Below are 20,482 nucleotides of genomic sequence, written 5' to 3'. Positions count from 1 at the left end.
ATAGTTACATTGATTAGTAATGTTTTATGTTTGTATCTTATGAGTGTTGGAGGTACTTGTGTGTAGATGCTTTGCCAAACTTCCGCTATCTATTACTCTTTGGTGTAGTGTTGCACAAGTTGAGGTGACAATATGCTCCAAGCCTCGAACAAAACTTGCATGCAAAAAAAAAAATGAACAGCAAAAACAGAACATAACAAGGATACAAAAGGTGAAAAGGGTCATGTATGGTGGGATTGTTAACTCATTGCTATCGAGTCACCTAAACTTACCCAGAAGTCCTTTGTATCAATAATCTACATATAAAACTAGGATATAATCATAACTTTCAAAATATGGTAGGATCTCTGTATCTCTTGTAAATGTCTTCAATATCAGTCATCAGTTCTGGTGGGAAAGGTCTTTCGGTTGACAGAAAAGCATCGATGTCTTCCTTCAGTTGGTCGACAGAAGTTGCACCAATGATGGAACTAGTCATGAATGGACGATCCCTTGCAAATCCAAGTGCAAGCTGAACTGGAGTTAACCCATGTTTTTTGGCAACTTCCATGTACTTCATTGTTGCTTCCTGAATTTAGAAATGAAATGAGCAAACAACAAGCTTAATGTAGAATGTTCTTAGTAATCTCTGTTTACAACTTTATGTAACTACTCATCAAGGAACAAAACCAACCAGTTATTTCCACAACGCCAAACCTATGAAGTAAAAAAAAAAACATTGCAAATTCCAGCTATGGTTTTATACAAGTGGTAAACAATGTGCCTTCTTGTAGGTGGTACAATTGTAAAAAGAACACACTAGAGCCTTAAATTTGGTTAACTATGTCTTAATCAATCATACCGATACTGGTCTCCAATTAATTTATAAACAAAAATATTAGTTAGAAAGCTCTTCCTAGTCAACAGTAAAGAAGCTGCTTCATATTGACAGATGCCACCTGTGCCATCATAAACAATATGCTGCTGTGCAGCTCCATTACCAAATGTGACAGAATTATAATAAGACACACATCTAACATGTTGATCGTTTCTAGTGATTGTTAATTATTAACTAATTGTGCAACCTATGTAATCCAGTTTACATGGTTTTAATTTGAATATTATCGTGAGCTACATCATTAATGCATGTGAGCTGTTAACATACCCTGGAAATGGATTTGTTATATCGTTCCATGTACCCTGGGAAGAGGTTCAACCTCCCTTTTTTTGCAGAATCAGAATTGCTATCGATGTACTTTCCAGTCAGAGCTCCTCCAGCAAGGGGAGAATAAGCTAGTAACCCAATGTTGTGATGTTGTGGGAGGCAAACTTCAACAAGATCAACTGCCAAAAAGAGAAGAAGTGATAATTAGAAAACACTTTGAAATCAGAGACTGGCATTCGAAAAGCTGGGAGGGGAAGCTATGCACAGCATCATAACTATCTCTCTCAACACATAACGCAAAGGGGATTCTGCAGGTTGCATCCATCAAATAACTTGATGTGTTTAAGATTAAAGGACATATAATTAGAATGAAAAAGAAACGACGAAAATAATCAAACTAAAAAGATTATATCCAGGCTCAGCAAAGACTTGTAAATCTCCAAGGGGAGACAAGACAACAAAAGTCAACATTGTGTTGCAACTTCATGGGTATATACATGACAGAAATGGGTGATTAACACTCTTCATATATGTGTAATACATTCATGGCAGTCTCCACCGTTGTATGTCAGAGGGCACTGGCTCAGAATGCAAACAAAACTGAAGTCAAATGGGGATTCATGCCTGATAATCTGATATACAGTGTGTAATACTCCATGACAGAACTTTGTGAAATGAAATGAAATGAAAAACAAGCATCACATATCTCAGTCATGAGCTGGCCCTTGAGGGCTATAGCAAAATAAAACCCACACAAAACTTGCAAAGAAACTTTCAAGAGTGTTAGGCTTTTGGTTCTTGGTATGCTAATTTGGTCAGAGGTGGGCTTTTAAAAGGAAAAGTCGCTCAGTGCTCTGAAAATTTAAAGAGTTTCAGAGAATGCTTGGATATTAGTTTGCTTGGTTCAACTAATCGCCACAATACCAGCTCAGCACTAGAAGAAAATAGGTTAGATACACATTCCCTAAGCATAGTGAGTTAGTGACCCAAGGTATAATATATTGAGGATATAGATCAATCAAATATATAGTTCGTAGAAATTAAAAAAAGAAATCTTACTTCTAGGAATACAAACTCAGAGAAGGGTGACATGATGATTTCTCTCAAAAATAATTATCTAAATAGACCTCTCAGTTGTGACATTTAACGTGAGATCTCTGATCTACTAATTGTAACATATAATACAAAATATTCTGAATTATCTACCTACAGAATCAGAATACGACTTACTTTCAAAATGAGTTCTTACAAGCAGACTGTAATTGTTTTGGATACTGACGATCTTTGGTAGTCCTTCAACTTTAGCAGTATGCACAAACTCCATCACTCCGTATGAAGTCTCATTGGAAACACCAATATAACGTACCTATACAATTGAAAAGGCCTTGTGAGTCAAAGGTTCAAGGCAGCATGTGAAGAAATTCTAGGAAATATCTGACACTCCATTTATCATATTAGTTACCAAACAAACACAGTTTTAAGCTTTAGCTTCTTGAGCACACTCATAAACCACCAAATTTGTCAAACTAAATTTTTTTGGGGATAAATTTGAATTTAACAATTTGAACTGATTTAAAGAGAGAAAACCAATACACTAAGATGGTGATGTTTCTTTTCAATTTACATATTACAACAAGTCATGAAAGCTTACTTATTTCTATGCAACTTTCGATCTGGAAGGTACTTTTACATTTATGCCAGAAAGTCAAAACTTATAAGTTGGTTTGAATAGCTATACCTTTCCTTCATCAACCATTTCTTTAAGAGCCTTCAGTTGCTCCACAAATGGCATACTTGGCCTCCATTTGGAAGGATCATAGCAATACTCACCAAATAATGCCACATAGCGATCTGGCCTGGATTGAACAAAATAAATTACTTTCCGAAAACAACCAATTAACATTCAGATTTCCATTTCCGGAATATGAACTTGCTGTATCAATTAATCATATCATCATCATGAATCAGTTTAGGAGCTTTTGTAAATGATAATGCTTTTCTGATTTCTTTGTTTCTATGAAGTCTAATCAAGGAGCTCCAATGCATTAAATTAACATAAAATTCTCAGGTTACTCCTATGAATGTAATATACAAAGAGACAAACTAGTTATGAAAACAGACATGTCTGATTAGCATGTATGAAAACAGAAAATAACCAGGTCCTTCCCAGGGGACTCAACTTCCTATAAAAATAGTAATCTCCAGTAATTCATACAAATGGTAAAGTAATCTCCAGACGCGCCTATGAGCGGCAAAGTAAGAACCAGTTGACAGACATCTCCAATTCTAAATGTTCATTAGTCGTAAGTCCTAACTTAAATTGCACCATACTAAATTGCAGATACGAATCACACAGAATCAAGAATTAGGTGAGAATATACTCATACAAACTAGCAAACATCGCGAGCTTTGTTCAGCGCACTCACCAATGAATCTGTAATAGATCAATGTAATCCGTACCAAGTCTCTTAAGGCTTTTCTCCACACTCTCTCTAATGTTGGCAGCATCCACCCTCGTGAGCTTTGCATCGTCACGCAGGTAACTAGCCCTCTCCGAATACCCACATACTTTTGTTGCCAAAACAATCTAAATCCATACATCACCAAAAACACATCAACAAAAGAATCGTCAATACTCTGATTACCACTAATTAAATCCCCACTCAACTACCTTGTCGCGCTGCTGCGACTTGAGCCAGCTGGCAATGTAGAGGTCAGTGAATCCCTGCGTCTCCTTCTTCATTGGTATAGGATACTGCAACAAACCAAAACATACACTAATTTCAATCGAAGCCAAATAACATCGTTATAAGAATCAAATTTTTAACTGATTACAGTTACAAAGCGCGCGACTCACGGCCTCGGCGGTGTCCAAGATGTTGATGCCGTTGTCGAAAGCGTAGCCGAGAATTTCGTGAGCTTCTTTCTCCGAGCTTTGCTGACCGAACGTCATAGTGCCCAGGGTGATCTCGCTGATTTCGAGGTCCGAGTCGCCGAGCTTCCGGTACTGCAGCGCCGTGTTCTGGTCCAGCTTGGCGGTGACGGCGGTTGGTTTGAGAGAGCTCCTCCTCGGCCTCCGGAGGGGGGTTCTGGCTCTGGCGGGAAAGGAAGGTGAGGTGAATGCGGCGGCGTGGTTGCAGAGGAAGGCGGTGGCGGAGGAGGCCATGGCAGTGGTGGGTTTGGTCTCGGCTCCGGCCTTATCGGAATTTTGACCGTTACCGAAATGAAGGTGAGAGCGTGTGTGACTCTGGTGCGGACTCGTATAAGATTTCGAGGAGGGAAGGAAGGAGCTCCTTGGGCCCTACCTTCTTGTTGTAATTGGAAAATTACATGATTTACTGAAATTTGTTTTTTTTTTGGAAGTAATTATTTCAGTAACATTTTGAAATGAAGCCTGTACAATTTGATGTTAATAACTGAAACTTTTACAAGGCCATTCCGAAAAAAAAAAAACCAGCCACATTTGTTTGAGTTATGCAGTTTTTATTTAATGACTTAACCTTTAAGAGCAACTCCAACAAACATGTAAAATATTTTCTTGAAAATTTGACAGCTTATTTAGTTAATAACATTTTACTTCAAATTCTACTCCAATCCATTTATCAAAACTTTATATTAGTTTATTTTCTTCTGTTCTTCTCATCCTATATTCTTCTCTCTACTTCTGTTTCTTCTCTCTACTTCTCATGATCTGTTTTCTAACTCTGTAGTTTATATTGATCGAACCACAATCTCCATAATTTTCCCCTATTATTTCTCTTCATTTTCTCCTTCTCACCAAAACCCCTCACTCATCTACGAACCCTTGATCTTAGTCCCTCCCAAAATCTCGGATCCCGAATCTCACCACCGTTCATCTTGAATGAGGAATGTGAACTGGTGTTTCTCATCCACAATCTCTCTCTCTCTCTCTCTCTCTCTCTCTCTCTTGGACTTTTTGCAATTGAGAAAATTGGTGTTTGAAAAGCTCATTGAGATTGCTATTTCGGCATGAGTTTATTTGTAGCAACATATCCTTATTCTGGAGAATCAAATACCAATCCACTTCAATTGATGGATGAGAACTGGAGACATTGAAACGAAGTGTTATGGGGATGCAGTAATGCAGAGGGGAAGCATAAAACGAGAAGAAGAGAGAAAGGAAGAGAAAGAAGAAATAATGGTAAAGAAATGAAAACCAGGTTCAATTGAGCGTGTCAAATTGGAAACAAATTTGTCGTTAACTTCTATCATACCCAACATCTTATGTAAATGCTAAGTTTTTATAATACTAGTTATAAATTTATTAAGAAAAATGACACTTGACTTTTACGTGGTGGGCATGAGGTGAGCATGATATGGGTGCGCGACAAATTTGTTTTTTGTCAAATTCGACAGTGTCGTTGAGAACTATCAACCACGTGTCCGCCATGTAGATTTGACATTTGGGTTGGAAACAATCTCTCCCGTCAATGATAACCATTGCACTGTCCATCTGGCAAAAGACCAAACGGTTGGAGTTGCTCTAAAAGACTCATTTCTTTTGCCCCTCATTTTCAGAATGGAGGTTAATTGTAGTATTGTGGCTCGAGCCATAAATATTTGTCTACCGGGAGATGGTAACAGTTAGATTTGTAGAGTACTTGGCGTCCTTGACTCTTGTTGAATGAAATTATTTCCATCCTAAAAAAAAGGAGGTCAATTGGATTCTTAGATGCTTACATCATGACAAGTTTCGGGTAGAATGGAGGTATAGGGGCACACACGCAAAAAAGAAAAATCCGTATGAATTTTAAGGAAATTTAATCCCTTTATATGACTTCTTTTACAAGCTTAAGAATGGATGCTACTATAATACGTAGGCCGGAGAATGCTGATTGCTACTAGGACATAGACGCCAATAGCTTTGTCATGAGGAAAGGAAAAATTGAAGTACAGTTACATATGTATGGAACTTGCCGGAGAAGGTTTTAAGCATAGCAGGAGCGTCATGCTAGGAGATGGACATCATCATCATGAAAAAAGAATGGTCTGAGATTAGGGTTTCTTTTAAGTTAGCCAGCTCCATTGACATGGAAAGCAAGTTAGAAGGAAAATGATCGACCATTCCTTTATATCTAATGCCTTGTCGTTCATGCATGTTGCCCAAAGACGTGGATTTCAATATATCACCAAAGAGAAAGAAAGTTTGAGGAGCTAGCAGCCAACTTTACCTGGTTGGAAAGTCGATCACTTGCATATAATTTAAGTTTAGAACTAGTTGTACCAATGGCCAGGGGCATATAACTTTCTTGAAGCCCTAGTTGTTCAACAAACTAAAATGGAGAAGTGGCAAGACCAATATATCATGTAGAAAATTCACAAATTGCAGATCTTCTTAACAAAACAACACAAGGTGATTGTTCTTTAAACCCCACCATTCAAACCAAAAGAAAAACATGATTGTTCTTTACAGTATTATACTTTGATTTTCGTCTCCCACCAAACTTAGGACGCAAGGAAATGCTTCAATCTGGGGCCTCCAAGCTTGCGGAAAGTGAAATACCACGTTGTCTAAGCAAACATGATCGAACTTTTTTAATGGAGACTTTACTATTCCCATTACAAAGCTTGAACGACCTTTCTTAATTAGTTGGCTGGCTAACGTGAGCATATATACAATGACATATATTCCAGAAATTGTTAACTTAATTAGAATACGTACGACTGGCTAGGGAATCAAAGCTTCTTCCACAAGAACAATCATACGCCCATTCTTTGCGACCGAAACCTAACTGGTTTAGAACTCTCTCGCTCCTCAATTCTTCTGTCATCAATTGAAAACCCAATGATTTCGAAAGCTTCGATGCCACGCTGGATGCTAGCAAAGAAGCTCGGCCGTGCTAAGAAGGCATGGAAGAGCTTCACTGGAAAAGTACAGTTGAAAGTCCACGAGCTCAACATCCCCAACACCATCAAAACCATCACTAACCGCCTTCTTGACTTGCGCTATCTGCGCTTGTTAATCCCTTCGAAACTACGCGCTCTCACTAAAACTTCCTCTACCTTTTCTCGGAACCAATACTACAACCACCACTACCAACACAACAGCAAGTTTCTCCATAAGAATGGTACAACTATACATATAGACGACCTCTTTGCACAGTCTGCAGGCAATACGCACACCAAGAAGCAACAGTTAGATGCGCAAGCTGAAACAAGTAGAGGCAAAGAAGGGCTTGACGAAGGAAATGTTGCAACGAGAAACGGCAAGAGTGTTTATAGCGTTGAAGATGCATGGCAAGCAGTGGTCGCTAGGTCGCCACAGCTGCGGGTCGTGGACGAGAGGGCGGAGGAGTTTATATACAAGTTCAGGCAAGACATGAAGCTACAGAAGGAAAGGTCTAACCTTGAATTCCAGGAGAGGTTGGCTCGAAGTGCCTAGCTAGATTAATTGGCTTTGTGAGTTCTCTATTAACTAGCTATCAGATTTTCATCGTTTCTTTTCTATATAAATATGGAAGTAATATAATTAAGAAGCTTAAGGGTTCGGGAGTTTTTTGTTTAATTGGTTTTCGAAGTGAAGATGGCATGAAAACTGTAGGTATTTTTCCTTTTGGTTTTGTTTGTATCATACGTTATAATGGATTGTTATGGATCACGGATGATTGATGCATGTATTGATAAAAAAACATATATAATATAGTTAAAATAGCCTCATATTTAATTTTGTAAAAAATTATCAATCGTAATATAAAATAAACAATAGTCGATTAATATTAGAATCTAAGAGTATTTAATTTGCTAACAAAAGATCAAACAAAAACTAACTAATCTGAAACACAACTAGTTAAGTCACCTAACTAATTGAAGAAGTGACAGATGATGGAGATGTAAAGAAGGTGACGATGAGAATACGTACAAGTAATCAAAGGGTGGGGTTTTTGGTGTTTCACAAGCAAGAATAAAAGTAAACATTACACCAACAATTGAGATGAACAATAATTTTTGACTATTGTCTAATAAAGGGTTGTGTCATTGCCTATTGAACAATTGTCTCTTTGTTTGTTTAGACAATGCACAGAAACATTGTCTATGACCCAACTCAAACAATAGACTAAGTTAACTGACTTGTTATCTGATATCCAAAAACAAAATCTACATAAAACATTGTATTAACAGATCTTTAACAATGATTCCTTTCTAGTCTGGTACTACTATTTGAAAGACATGAGACAATGATTATTTTGTTCACCATATTGACTGAGTTCATTCCGGACAATGATTTTTCTGAAAATTACATTGTATAATGATGTCAAACATTGATCATTCACAAAGTAGTTATCTAAATCATTATGGACAATGGTTCGTTCATTTTATGCTTGTGTATATGATCACAGACGTCAATGCTTTCAATATATTACCTCATTGGTTTCTTTTATTTTGACTCTTGTCTTGAGTTTTGTTAGACAATAGTTTTATACATCTGTTTTTATGAGAAGCCATTGTCTATCATTCATAGACAATATGATATGCTTTTCATCTGCTTAAATGACATGATTGAAGGCAGACAATAATCCATCAATTAATACAAATTCCATAATCAACCAGAAACAAAACAAAAACGGCATAAATCTTAACAAAATTATCAAAAAATAAATTATCATAACGTACTAAATCCATCATTTTTAGCTAGATGTTTTGTCTAAACACATACTTAGCCAAAAGTCAACCTACATACATACATACTAGCTTGGCCAGAAGTTAGCCTACACTACTTGCATATGCCTATAATCAGAAAAATAATAATATTGTACTTGGTTTTTAAAGCAAATGCAAACCCTAAAATCAGCAAACTACAAAACACAAGTTGTGCAAACCCCTAGTCCTTGAGGAAGCAAGCTAATGAACATGATACTTCAAGAGACACTTATACTACTTTATCCTCACTTCATCAATCTGCTTTTAGGTTTACACAAGTTCATCTTCTTAATCAAAAGACCATTTAAAAGTTTATGATATGTGTAGAAAGTGTTTAGACTGTATAGCAGTAGCTATGCTAAATTAACGCTATTGTTACAATGAGAGAATTAAGAACAATTACACCAAATCACAAACTGACATGCATTTACAACAAACCAATAAATTAGAATATTCCCAATGCCAGGCATCTTGAGAATTAGAGTTCAAGACACTTGGAAGAGTTTACTCATTATCACAAACCGATAAATCCTAAAGACTCATTCTATAATTATTTAGCGTATCAGAAATGTTGGTACCAATGAAACTAATCTGTACTATCCACAGAATGTACCACAACATACATTTCACTTTTAAGGTTTCTTGAATGTTATACATAGATCGATTCAATCATGTGCAAACCTTAACCAATATTTTCCCTTGTTACCATAGAATCCTTATTTCTTATTGTATGGTGAGAAGTTTCAACTTTTCTCAGATCATAAGAGTTTGAAGTACTTGTTCTCACAGAAGGAGCTGAATATGAGGCAGAGGAGATGGATGGATCTCCTCAAGGATTATGACTTCACATTGGAGTACCACCCGGGAAAGGCAAATGTGGTGGCCGATGCTTTGAACAGGAAACCGAGAGGTGTGGTGGCTTCACTTATGGTTCAGGAATGGTTCATGCTCGAAACTGCATCAGAGTTTGATTTGGTACCATCAGGAGGAGAACCAAGGGCCTTTCTTGGTAGCGTCACGGTGCAACCCACATTGATCACGAGGATCATACGGGGTCAGGCACAAGACAAATTCTCACAAGCTAAGTTGGCAGATCTCGTAGTGGATACGCTTGATGAGTGCCCTTCCGAGTGGAGAGTTGAACCCGATGGAGGGTTGAGGTTGGGGGCAAGATTGTGTGTCCCGGATTGTGATGATCTCAAGGAGGAGGTTCTTCGTACAACACATCGATCATGTTATACCGTTCATCCAGGGAACATCAAGATGTACAAGGACCTATGCAGACAATTCTGGTGGAACGGTATGAAGAAAGATGTAGCGGAGTTTGTATCGAAGTGCCTTACGTGTCAACAAGTAAAAGCAGAACATCAACGACCAGCTGGCATGTTGAAGCCATTGACTATTCCTCTTTGGAAGTGGGAGCAGATATCTATGGATTTTGTGACTGGATTGCCTAGATCCAAGAAGGGTCACGATGCTATATGGGTGATTATCGATCGGTTGACGAAGTCGGCTCATTTTCTTCCAGTGTCAATGAAGTACTCAGTGGACGTGTTAGGAAAACTATATGTGGATGAGGTAGTGAGACTTCATGGAGCTCCAGTTTCTATTGTTTCTGATCGGGATACACATTTCACTTCGAAGTTCTGGGGTGGTTTACAGAAGGCGATGGGTACTACTTTGGATATGAGTACTGCTTTTCATCCTCAAACTGATGGACAGACGAAAATGGTGAATTAGGTGATGGAAGATATGTTGAGGGTTTGTGTGCTGGATTTTAAAGGTAGCTGGGAGGATCATTTGAGATTGATTGAGTTTTCCTACAACAACAGTTACCACTCCAGCATTGGCATGACACCTTATGAGGCTCTTTATGGTAGACCATGTCGATCACCGATATATTGGGCCGAAGTTGGTGATGAGGCACTGATGGGTCCATAGGTGGTTCAGGAAACCACTGAGAAGATCTCGATCATTCGAGATAGAATCCGGACCGCCCAGAGTAGACAGAAGAGCTATGAGGACTTAAAGAGGAGACATGTGGAATTTGAGATCGGCGATCATGTGTTCCTAAAATTTTCACCTATGAGGGGTGTAGTGAGATTTGGCAAGAAAGGAAAGTTGGCTCCGAGATATGTTGGGCCCTTTGAGATTCTTGAGAAGGTGGGAGAACTAGCATATCGACTAGCCTTGCCTACTAGCATGTCGGGCGTTCACAACGTCTTCCACATTTCCATGTTGAGGAAGTATGTACCAGATGAGTCACATGTGATCGATCATAGCACCATTGAGGTGAAGGAAAATGCTACATTTGTTGTCGAGCCGATTCGTATTCTGGATAGATCCACAAAGAAGCTTCGGAGGAAAGAAGTAGAGCTAGTCAAGGTATTGTGGAGTCATCATGATGAGGGTGATGCATCTTGGGAGCTAGAGTCGGACATGATGACCAGATATCCACAGTAATTTGTTAAGTGAGCTTGAATTTCGGGACGAAATTCCTTTAAGGGGGGTAGATTGTAATAACCCGAATTTTTCGGAACTAATTATCGAGTATTTTCAATTTGTTAAATTTTTGAAATTAATTCAAGACGACAATTAGTGGTTCGCGACATTTTGAAACGAAAACGGAAACGCTATCGGAACGTTTAATTAGAAAAACGTTACGTTTCCGCAACGTATATATCGACTTTTATTCCGTCGCTCGTTTGCGAAAACTTCCTTCACGAAAGTCGTAGAGCTCATCGATACGCGTTGTGGACGCATCATGCGTTTGTATCGGACGTCGTACGTGAAAGTTATTAACGACGGAAATTAGTTTCCGATTTAGAAAGGGGTATAAAAGGAAATTATTCTGAAGTAGGGTTTCCATTTGTGGAAACCCTTCTCTCTCCTCTCACCCGCGCCTCCATCCTCTCTCTCTCCCCGAATTCGCTCTCTCTCTCCCTCCCTCATTGCCCACCGGCGATCCAACCTCACCGGCCGCCGTGAGTCTCACCACCCATCCAAAAGGTGTCGCACGACCACCCTCAGCCACCCCTGGACGCGACGAGCCGCGGTTCGCCACACTGAAGCCCCTCCGAGGATATCAAGCTTCTGCAACTCGTCGCCGCTCGAACCACCAACTCCGGTGACGCAAGGGCTCGGAGGAGAGCACCTCGCCGCCGATCCTCACCCTTCGCACCCTCTGCCATCAGATTGGGGGCAAATCGCGTCGATTCAAGTTCATCCCGAGGGATGGAACACTGCCGGCGATCCGAGCTTCTCCGGTGCTAGATCAGAGTTTGTAGCTTCAATCAAGGTATGGTTTGATGTAATTGATGGATTGTGTGTGTTTGTTGTTGGATTTTGGCTTGATTGGAGGCAGATCGGAGGAGGTGGGGAGAGGGAGGTTACCGCTACCTTAGGCGGCGCGTGGGGGAGCGTGGAAGGGGTAGGAGGTGGCGTGAGGCCATGGGGAGGTAGAGGAAATACGTGAATAGTAACGCCATGAACAGTAAATTCGTAAAACCAAAAATTGCTGAACAGTAACATATTATTACTGTTTTGGCATTTAAAGGTTTACGAAACGATTCTAAATTCTTTTCTTATCTTTTCAAGGTGATCGATAAATGAAGGAAAGTAATTATCTTCAGAAATTGTGGAATTACGCTCGAGTTGATAAGGTGAGTAAAATCTCACATATTTACGAATCTACCCTTGCGGAGATTCAAGATTTTGCAAGAGTTTTAAATATTGAAATACGACATGTATATGATATAGTGGAATATATATATATTTATATAAATGGTAAATAGGTACATATATATATAGTTTGCTATATTATATATTGTTATGAATTCATTGTGAATATGTCATTTTGATGACGAGAATTATATATTGAGCATGTCGAGTTAATTTGTACAATATGAGGTGATGATTATTGTATGTGGTTTTAACATGGTGTTTGTTAAAACGTTTTGTCTTCGGACGTGATTTGATGTTTTCGAACATGTTTGGCATGTCGGAACCTAGCCTTTTGTCAGGCGAAAGTTACGATACAGTTAGAGCTCTAGTCTGTCTGCCGGAGTACTGCATGTGAGGTAACAGATGGGTTATCGGTTCATGAGTACTCATATTTTTGGATGTTGGGTAGTAGGAGGTTTCCCAATATCGGCGGTGTACTACGTGAGGGGTAACAGAGGTGTACCAGCGTTCATTAGTAACCGTATTATAAATGTATTTGGGTAAACAGATGGGTTGCCCAATTTCTCATGAGGACTTTCATTTTCATATTTTTTTGGGACAATCAGATGGGCCGTCCATTGACTCATGAGTGCATTTATATTTGTTGATTTGTGGATTTTCGTATATATTGATATGCGAGTTATATTTTCATTTTACTCATACGAGTTGTAAAGCTTACCGGGTTTGTGTTTACAATCCCGGTGCACCAATTCAATGGTGTAGGGGATAATTCCGCAGGTGTTGACTAGTAGAAATCGAAGGACAACTCTGAAGACTCGAAGTCATTCATTATCCTACTTGTGGTGAGGTTTTTATTGTGGATTTGTGTGAGAACTTGTGAGGATTTATTTGTGAGTTTTGTGGGAGATTGTGAGGATTATTACATTACCATTTTTATGTAATGTTGAATTATAAATTTGGTTTGTAATAATTGGTTTGTCTGAGTTATATTGTGAACTCAGTAATGATCCACTGTGGCATTTAAAATGATTTCGATTCATTGAGATTGTTTTGGTGTTTCACGACTTTGAAATTTTGAGTTTTTTTTATGCTCGAAATTTTAGGGTCGTTACAACTTCTCCAAGTCTTATGATAGAGTTCCTTCTTTCTTAAATACATACATTACATGGAAGTTGTGACTTCCCTTAACTATCTATGACACTTGTCATGCATGCCATTATTCTAGTATGTAGTGGACAACCTCACTACTTAGGTAACTACCTAGGATAACCACCAAGAATATAACTTCTCTTGCCAACTCATCCCAAAACCACTCTGCAACTACCTATCTACTAACGAGGCTAATATCTCTACAATTGCTTGTAACTGTCTGCTAATAAGGCTAAACTGCATGCATTCTGTAACTGCCTGTTGGCGAGGCTAATCTACCTACATTCTGCAACTGCCTGCTAATGAGGCTAATATCCCTGCAACTTTCCTACTAGTAAGGCTAATCTCCCTGCACAGTCCTGCATCTAGGCTGACGAGGCTAATATCCCAGCAATTGTCCTGCGTCGTGCCTTGCTTGTAGCTTGGTCTCTAACTTTGGCTTGGTCCGTGTATACTTGGCTCCTTGCTTGCTTGCAGTGCGCGCTTGGCTTGGTGCAAGGGTGAACCTCGCTCGTGCACATAGTGCATGTAGTACTTAGGGATGTAGCACCTAACTACTATGTACAATACTATAGTATTGCTCACATTTGCTGCAATCAATACATCAACTACAAAAGGAGTTGAGCAAAAGCTAGCTTTACTCCGAAATGTAGCATTGATTTGATACAATTAGCTCACACAATAGCCTTCATCAACCCAAAACCAGCTATTTGAAGTCAATCTTTCTTGATACCTTCAAAAGATAATGTAAGTTTGAGATAAATCCTCGCAGTTGTTTTTTTTAAAGGAAAATGAATAAATTCCATCGGGCAAGTCGCTCGTGCGGTTGAAGCCTAGAGCTACCATTAGTTATGCAAGAGGTTAACTCCAATACAAAACCATGCGTCAAGTCCATTGGGAGAGTAAACTCTTATTCAAGCCTAAACTAGACTACTACACTTATCCAAATAGAGCACATAAACATGCTACCTAAGGACAAGCGATACAAGGCCGAAACCCACTATACTACTACTCACCAAAAAGGGAGCATTATTAGGAAAATAAAAGACTGTAAAAATAAGAGTTGCAGACTAAGCCAAGGTCCAAAAAGACCTAGGCCCAGCTCAGCCATACCCATGACTCCCATGAGAGCAGGTAGCCCAATTCACTGCCCAATAGAGAGAAACCAAAAGCTCCTGCACTGAACCGCGTCACTCCGCCGCCAAACCCCACCCCTCCGACAACCAGCGGCCAAAGCTCTGAAAAGCCTTATCGTCTGTTAACCGCTACAATTTCAAGGAGAAACCTTCATGATGCCCATCAGACCAGCCGGAAAAAACATCCCAATCGATCGAATACTCAATCAAGATGGATCTTCGCCACAGACTCCCCATCTCATCGCGCCATCTCCCTTCCTCTCCTTGCCGCCTACCAACACAGACTACCACTCTTGTCGATCGATGCGCTGTCGGACGGAATAAATAACCCAAACCTCGAAACCCTAGAGGAGAGGCTTTGATAAAGAGGGAGACAAAAAAGAGTTTTCCTTGAACGAACATAACCCTCACAGATGCTTATTTGAAAGAACATTAACATGAACATATATAAAAGTCAAAGCCATAAAAAATGAATCACTATAAGAGAATTATCACCATACCATTGACTTGTAGATTTGCATAACGTACTCGATGAAACACAACCCTTTAAAAGTAGGGTAAATTTTTCCTATGGTACCTGATGTTTGGTTACTTGGACAACTTGATACCTGATGTATGAAAACGGACAATTTGGTACCTAAAGTTCTCAAATTTAGGCCATTTTGGTACTTATGTCAATTTTGACCATATTTTCAGGGTTATTTCCGTTATTTTATCTCTATTTTACTTCATTTTTTCATAATACATTCAAATTGCCTCTAAATTATCACTAAAAATTTGATAACTCATCCATTTAGTATCTGTGATGATTTATGTATTAATTTTTCATAATGTAGTTATCAATCTAAATTAATTTTAATTATAAGTAATTAAAAAAATTTAATAAAAAAATTACAATTGCATAAAGACAATTTATTTCCTTTGCAAAAAATAATTAGGATACAATAAGTATATTAAGAAAAAATTTATTTTTGATATATGTGAAGTAAATGCTAAGTGGAGTAGATATATCAATTTAATTATCTCTAAAGAGGCCACAATTATAGGAAAAAATGAAGAAAATTGTGAATTTAATGAGTTTAGGGCTAGAATGACGAAAATAACCATAAAAATATGATCAAAATTGATAGAAGTACCAAAATGGCTTACAAATGAGAACTTCAGGTACCAAATTATCCGTTTTCATACATCAAGTACCAAATTGTCCAAGTAGCCATAATTCAGGTACCATAGGAGGAATTAACCCTTAAAAGTATGCAACAAGCCTGCAAAATGGTGTCAAAATGCACAGGCATGTTAAAATCCGAAAGAAAGAATCCAAACAAGAGATTGAATTTCTAAATAGTTCACACTTGAATCTTTTAGTTTTGATCATACCCAGCACAGTAAAACTAATAGTTGTTTCTGAGCGTGGAAACTTGGTCCAAAGCGAGGTGCCAAGTTTTCTATCAAAGGTTGGAATGACAAACCCAGTACAATATATAGAAGCATTCGTGTTATATTATGATCCCCAACCTTATTCATACAGTGAAATATAGCAAGCTTCTCAAGCTATTCTGCATATATTTACCCAATTTTATACATAGTCTTCTTGAGATGAGAAGACTTACCAGATTCTATCCAAAACATATGCTTACGATCCATAGCTCATAGAAAATCAAACAACCTATACATAGGGGACTTACAACTTGGTTTTTTTTTTTGTTCTTTTTTGCTTGAGGAGCCTCTCCTTCTCCAGCATCTCAAGTGTCTAAACATAGAAAAAATTGATCTAAAAGTTTATCGATTTAGTAATCACAGAAACAAAATATAATAATAGTCAATCACCTTTAGGGCAATTAGGGTCGATGTTTGTTTAGGGTAGCCGGTCTCAACAAGCGACGCTCCCAGTAGGTCTCCTCCAGGATGAGCTTGTTGATCTTGTCGTTGAGGTGGTGAAGGTGGTGCTCGTCAAGGCCTTCGTTCTAAATCACAGCAACTTCAGACTGATCTCGGCGAGGCTGAGGCATTCGGAGACGAGGAAGGGTGGCGCTCCCCAGTGCTATCACATGACCAAGTGAGACCTAAGACAAAAATTAAAAGACGATTTATATTAAAAAATAAAAAAATATTTTTAATTTCACATTTCTTTCATAGCAACATGTATAACATTTTATATAGATGGTGAATAAACTAGATTACGCAATAGTATTAACAACATATAAGAAGCTAGCTTGATACAAAAGACATGCTAAAACAATTCCATATTCAGTTGAATGTCATTTTCCTTGTCTTTTGAGATGCAAAAAGATTGACCAAATTATCGTATTTAAACATCAAACAAACTTTCTTTCAATAAACAACATGATCAATTCATTCAACCGTTCTTGTGACATGGTTGATCGTAAGTATATTTTTAAAAGGTTGAGAGTTTGAATAGAAGAAGATTAGAAGAGGTTAGAGATATTACCGTTTGGATTGAGAGCTTAAAGGAGCAACATTCAATTCCCAAATTGGTGACAGATTAAGGAAACTTTTAGGGTTTTTTCTTTCTAATTCTAAATTGAGAAACGTCAGAGTTTGACTTAGGTCTAAGGTTGAACCTCCCGTTTAAGTGATCGATCGAGTTATATATATAATATGGGTTAAGTCTAAGGATAGGAACTGTATGTATGTATGACACTTACATAGATATATACATGCTTTCTCATGTACGGTCGCATTCTGGTTCAGTAATATGATTAGGGTTACTGTTAGGATTTTATTAATTTGACATCACTTTTCATCGATCGTTCTCTTTTCGAGCTCCTAATGTATATGCCCTAGGATCTTTTGTACTTTCACAACAAGTAATATGATCCGTGTAGGATTTCTCAGTTAGTATGATCGATTTTGCTACATATAAAGCTAATAAATAATATAAGAATTCTTCGATCTTACATTATAGCCGATATATAACAAAACTTTGTTGTTTAGAGGTTAGAGGTTAGAGATTTAGGATTTAAAGTTTAGAGTTTAGAGTTTAAGGATTCAATCCTCCTTTTTTAATTAATAAAATTGAAATAATACATATTAAATACTTTTATAAAGTACTACTTTCCGTCGAAAATATTACTTTATATTACCGAAGGTTCTTTGTTGCCCTCGAAATAACAAAAAAATTTCTAACAAAGTACAATGGCCCTCAGAAATAAAGTTATTTTTACCGACGAAACAAAAGTTCGTCGGAAATAACATTGGCGCCAAAACATCCCGCCAATTTTTTTTCCAACAAAATATTAATATATTTCCGACAACACATTTTCCATCGGAAATTAAACTCATCGGAAATACATTGCTTTTGCGAGGAGAATTCTTTGCCCTACAAAATGCTTGTTAGAAATTAGGATATTAATTTGTTGTAGTGTTCAGACAATAGACAGTTCAAAAAAAATTATCTTAAACAAAACTCATAACAATATTTTATGTGCCAAGATATAAATCATTGTATTAAACATTAAATGACAATGGTACATAAAAAACCATTGTCCAACACATTTATTCAAATAATAGTTATTTTGAAACCATTGTTTAAAAGATCAGACAATGGTTTTGTTTTTTTTGGCATGTATTGTCTATCAACCATTGCCTATTCAACATTTTGGTGTAGTAAAAAAGAATAAAAACAAACAAATCAAGTTGAAATTGAGAAGAGATAATATGGAAAATATATTAGCGACTTAGTTGTCCACCACCGAATACGTTTCAAAACATGCATACAATTCCAAGTTCCAATTGCTAAGTCAAGAAATCAGTTTCAATCAAGAACAAACCATGAACGCACTGTGTAAATTCTTATTACTTCTCACAATTACTAGAATTAGATGACACACCGTTACTTAGTCTTTAAAATAACCAATCCAGGTATAAACGTTATCCTTTTAATGAATTACCCTAAGCAATGAACACAATAGAAGTTTGATCGAAACGAGTATGCAAAACTAGTGTGGAAACGCTTACTAGCATGCAATCCTCTTTATTTGGTTTCACCTATTGTCCTATAGGTTTCACTACTTTGAAACAAGTCTTTTAACCATTTTGGAGATTAATCAACCTATTTCTAGTCCCACTCACAAGTTCACAATGTTCTATGCATGCATTCATGAACATAAACAAACAAGAGTTTTATGTAAAACAAAACCAAATAAACGTCTTCAAAAACTTAATAATGTTGAAAACAAGAATCAAATCATGTTTATCACATATTCGGAGTTTCTAACCTCACCCCTAAAGAAACAAAATTAGCCACACATAATTGTAAAATTCACATGAATAAAATTACAAAAGAAAGAGAAAGTATGGATGTTGGAGAGGTCGATGGTGATGATGGTGCGCTCTTTTGCAAATGTGTGATGCAACTAGTGGAGGCCTTGAGGAAATTGGAAGTAGCCTGAGGAGTTTCAATGATGAACTCTAGGAGATGTTGTGATGATTGATGAATGAATGTCTGTGCGTCTCTAACTCTCCTCTTCTTTATTAACCTTATATATGAAACCTTCTCAAAAATGATTTTAACTCCTCCCTTCTTTGTCGTCAACTAGAAGTAGTTCCTCTCTAGGTCTTCTTTATATTATAATTGGTAGGAAACAAAATAGCAAATATTTCCAAAGATACCCCAAGAAAATCTGCTGGAATCTTTAGTGAAACATAAGAATCCTAAGTCAAATGGGATCAACTACTCCTCTTCTTTTTACTCTGCAGGAACAACTTGCAGCAGAAATTCCATGAGTTTCTCTTCAAAATTCCGATCAATTGAATAATCACAGTTCATCCTTGATATCTTTACTTCGTATCGAGAGCCTTAGTTAGTGCACTTAACCACCCATTAGTATTATGTTGCCTTACAAAATACCTTAAAACAATAAAGAAGTTAATATGACATTTTAAAGAAAATTAACAAGTACAAATATAAGGATTTACACTATAATATTTTCGTATAAATGCTCCTATCAATTTACATAAGATCGATCAAGTATTAATTGAATAGTACGTTCGTACTGTAAAACTCAACTACTGTTGCTCAAATGCATCAACATCAGGATTGATCTTAGTCCATCTAGGCATCAGACCATGTACTTTGTGATAGTAAGTCAATTCCCATATATTTACAATGTAGACTTGTCGTTCGTGTACGACGCAGATCAAAGCGTATTGAATCCCTTATTTCAGAATTTGGTTTCCTAACTCGCCGTTTTTCAATTCATTGTGAAAGTTAGGGTCAGATATTAAGAGAAAGCTAGTATATATCATATAGCTTCAAAGACAAAGTAAATGCTACACATATAGCTTCATTTAATAGTCAATATTGGACTAGCCAATTTGAAGTTTAACTCACCTGGAAAGTAAGAATAGTCCAACAAGGGTTCCCTGGTGCGCTCTCGATCTACATTTTCTGATTTCCAAAGTCTCAGCACAAAAAAACACCATTCAATTATTCTGGTCTGACGCTTCATTAAAACGGGCCAAATCAACAACAGCAGATACACCAAAGCTCACCATAATCCAAAAGCCAAAGCCAGACTCACCTTAGAATTAATTGAAGTGAGAATTCTTTAAAGATGGCTCTCGGCGTTCAAGAGGACGGTGGAATCACTACAGCCTCTAAATTTCGAAGTTCTTAGATCTGTTCCTTGTTCCTCAATCCAAAATGATCATAATAGAATTCAGTAACGTACACTCATCCAGAATTCCA

At 37.6% G+C, this 20,482-nt stretch overlaps 2 protein-coding genes across 2 annotated transcripts; one reads left to right on the top strand and one right to left on the bottom strand.

Moving 5' to 3' along the window:
* Positions 1–217: 217 nt before the first annotated feature.
* Positions 218–4,378, bottom strand: LOC126791476 (uncharacterized). Its single transcript, XM_050517935.1, has 7 exons — positions 4,002–4,378; positions 3,816–3,899; positions 3,571–3,731; positions 2,883–3,000; positions 2,375–2,510; positions 1,145–1,323; positions 218–568 (listed from the first exon to the last, which is right to left on the bottom strand). Exons 1-7 carry the CDS (start codon positions 4,308–4,310, stop codon positions 329–331), a joined length of 1,227 nt encoding a protein of 408 aa, XP_050373892.1. The 5' UTR covers positions 4,311–4,378; the 3' UTR covers positions 218–328.
* Positions 4,379–6,835: 2,457 nt separating this feature from the next.
* LOC126791785 (uncharacterized) lies at positions 6,836–13,380 on the top strand. Its single transcript, XM_050518264.1, has 2 exons — positions 6,836–7,564; positions 13,250–13,380. The coding sequence occupies exon 1, from the start codon at positions 6,951–6,953 to the stop codon at positions 7,545–7,547; it is 597 nt and encodes a 198-aa protein (XP_050374221.1). The 5' UTR covers positions 6,836–6,950; the 3' UTR covers positions 7,548–7,564; positions 13,250–13,380.
* Positions 13,381–20,482: the final 7,102 nt, after the last annotated feature.

This window comes from Argentina anserina, chromosome 4 (genome assembly GCF_933775445.1).
Source record: "Argentina anserina chromosome 4, drPotAnse1.1, whole genome shotgun sequence".
NCBI classification, from domain to species: Eukaryota; Viridiplantae; Streptophyta; class Magnoliopsida; order Rosales; family Rosaceae; genus Argentina; species Argentina anserina.
The sequence above is the reverse complement of the archived record's forward strand: the minus strand, read 5'-3'. Positions and strand labels throughout refer to the sequence as shown.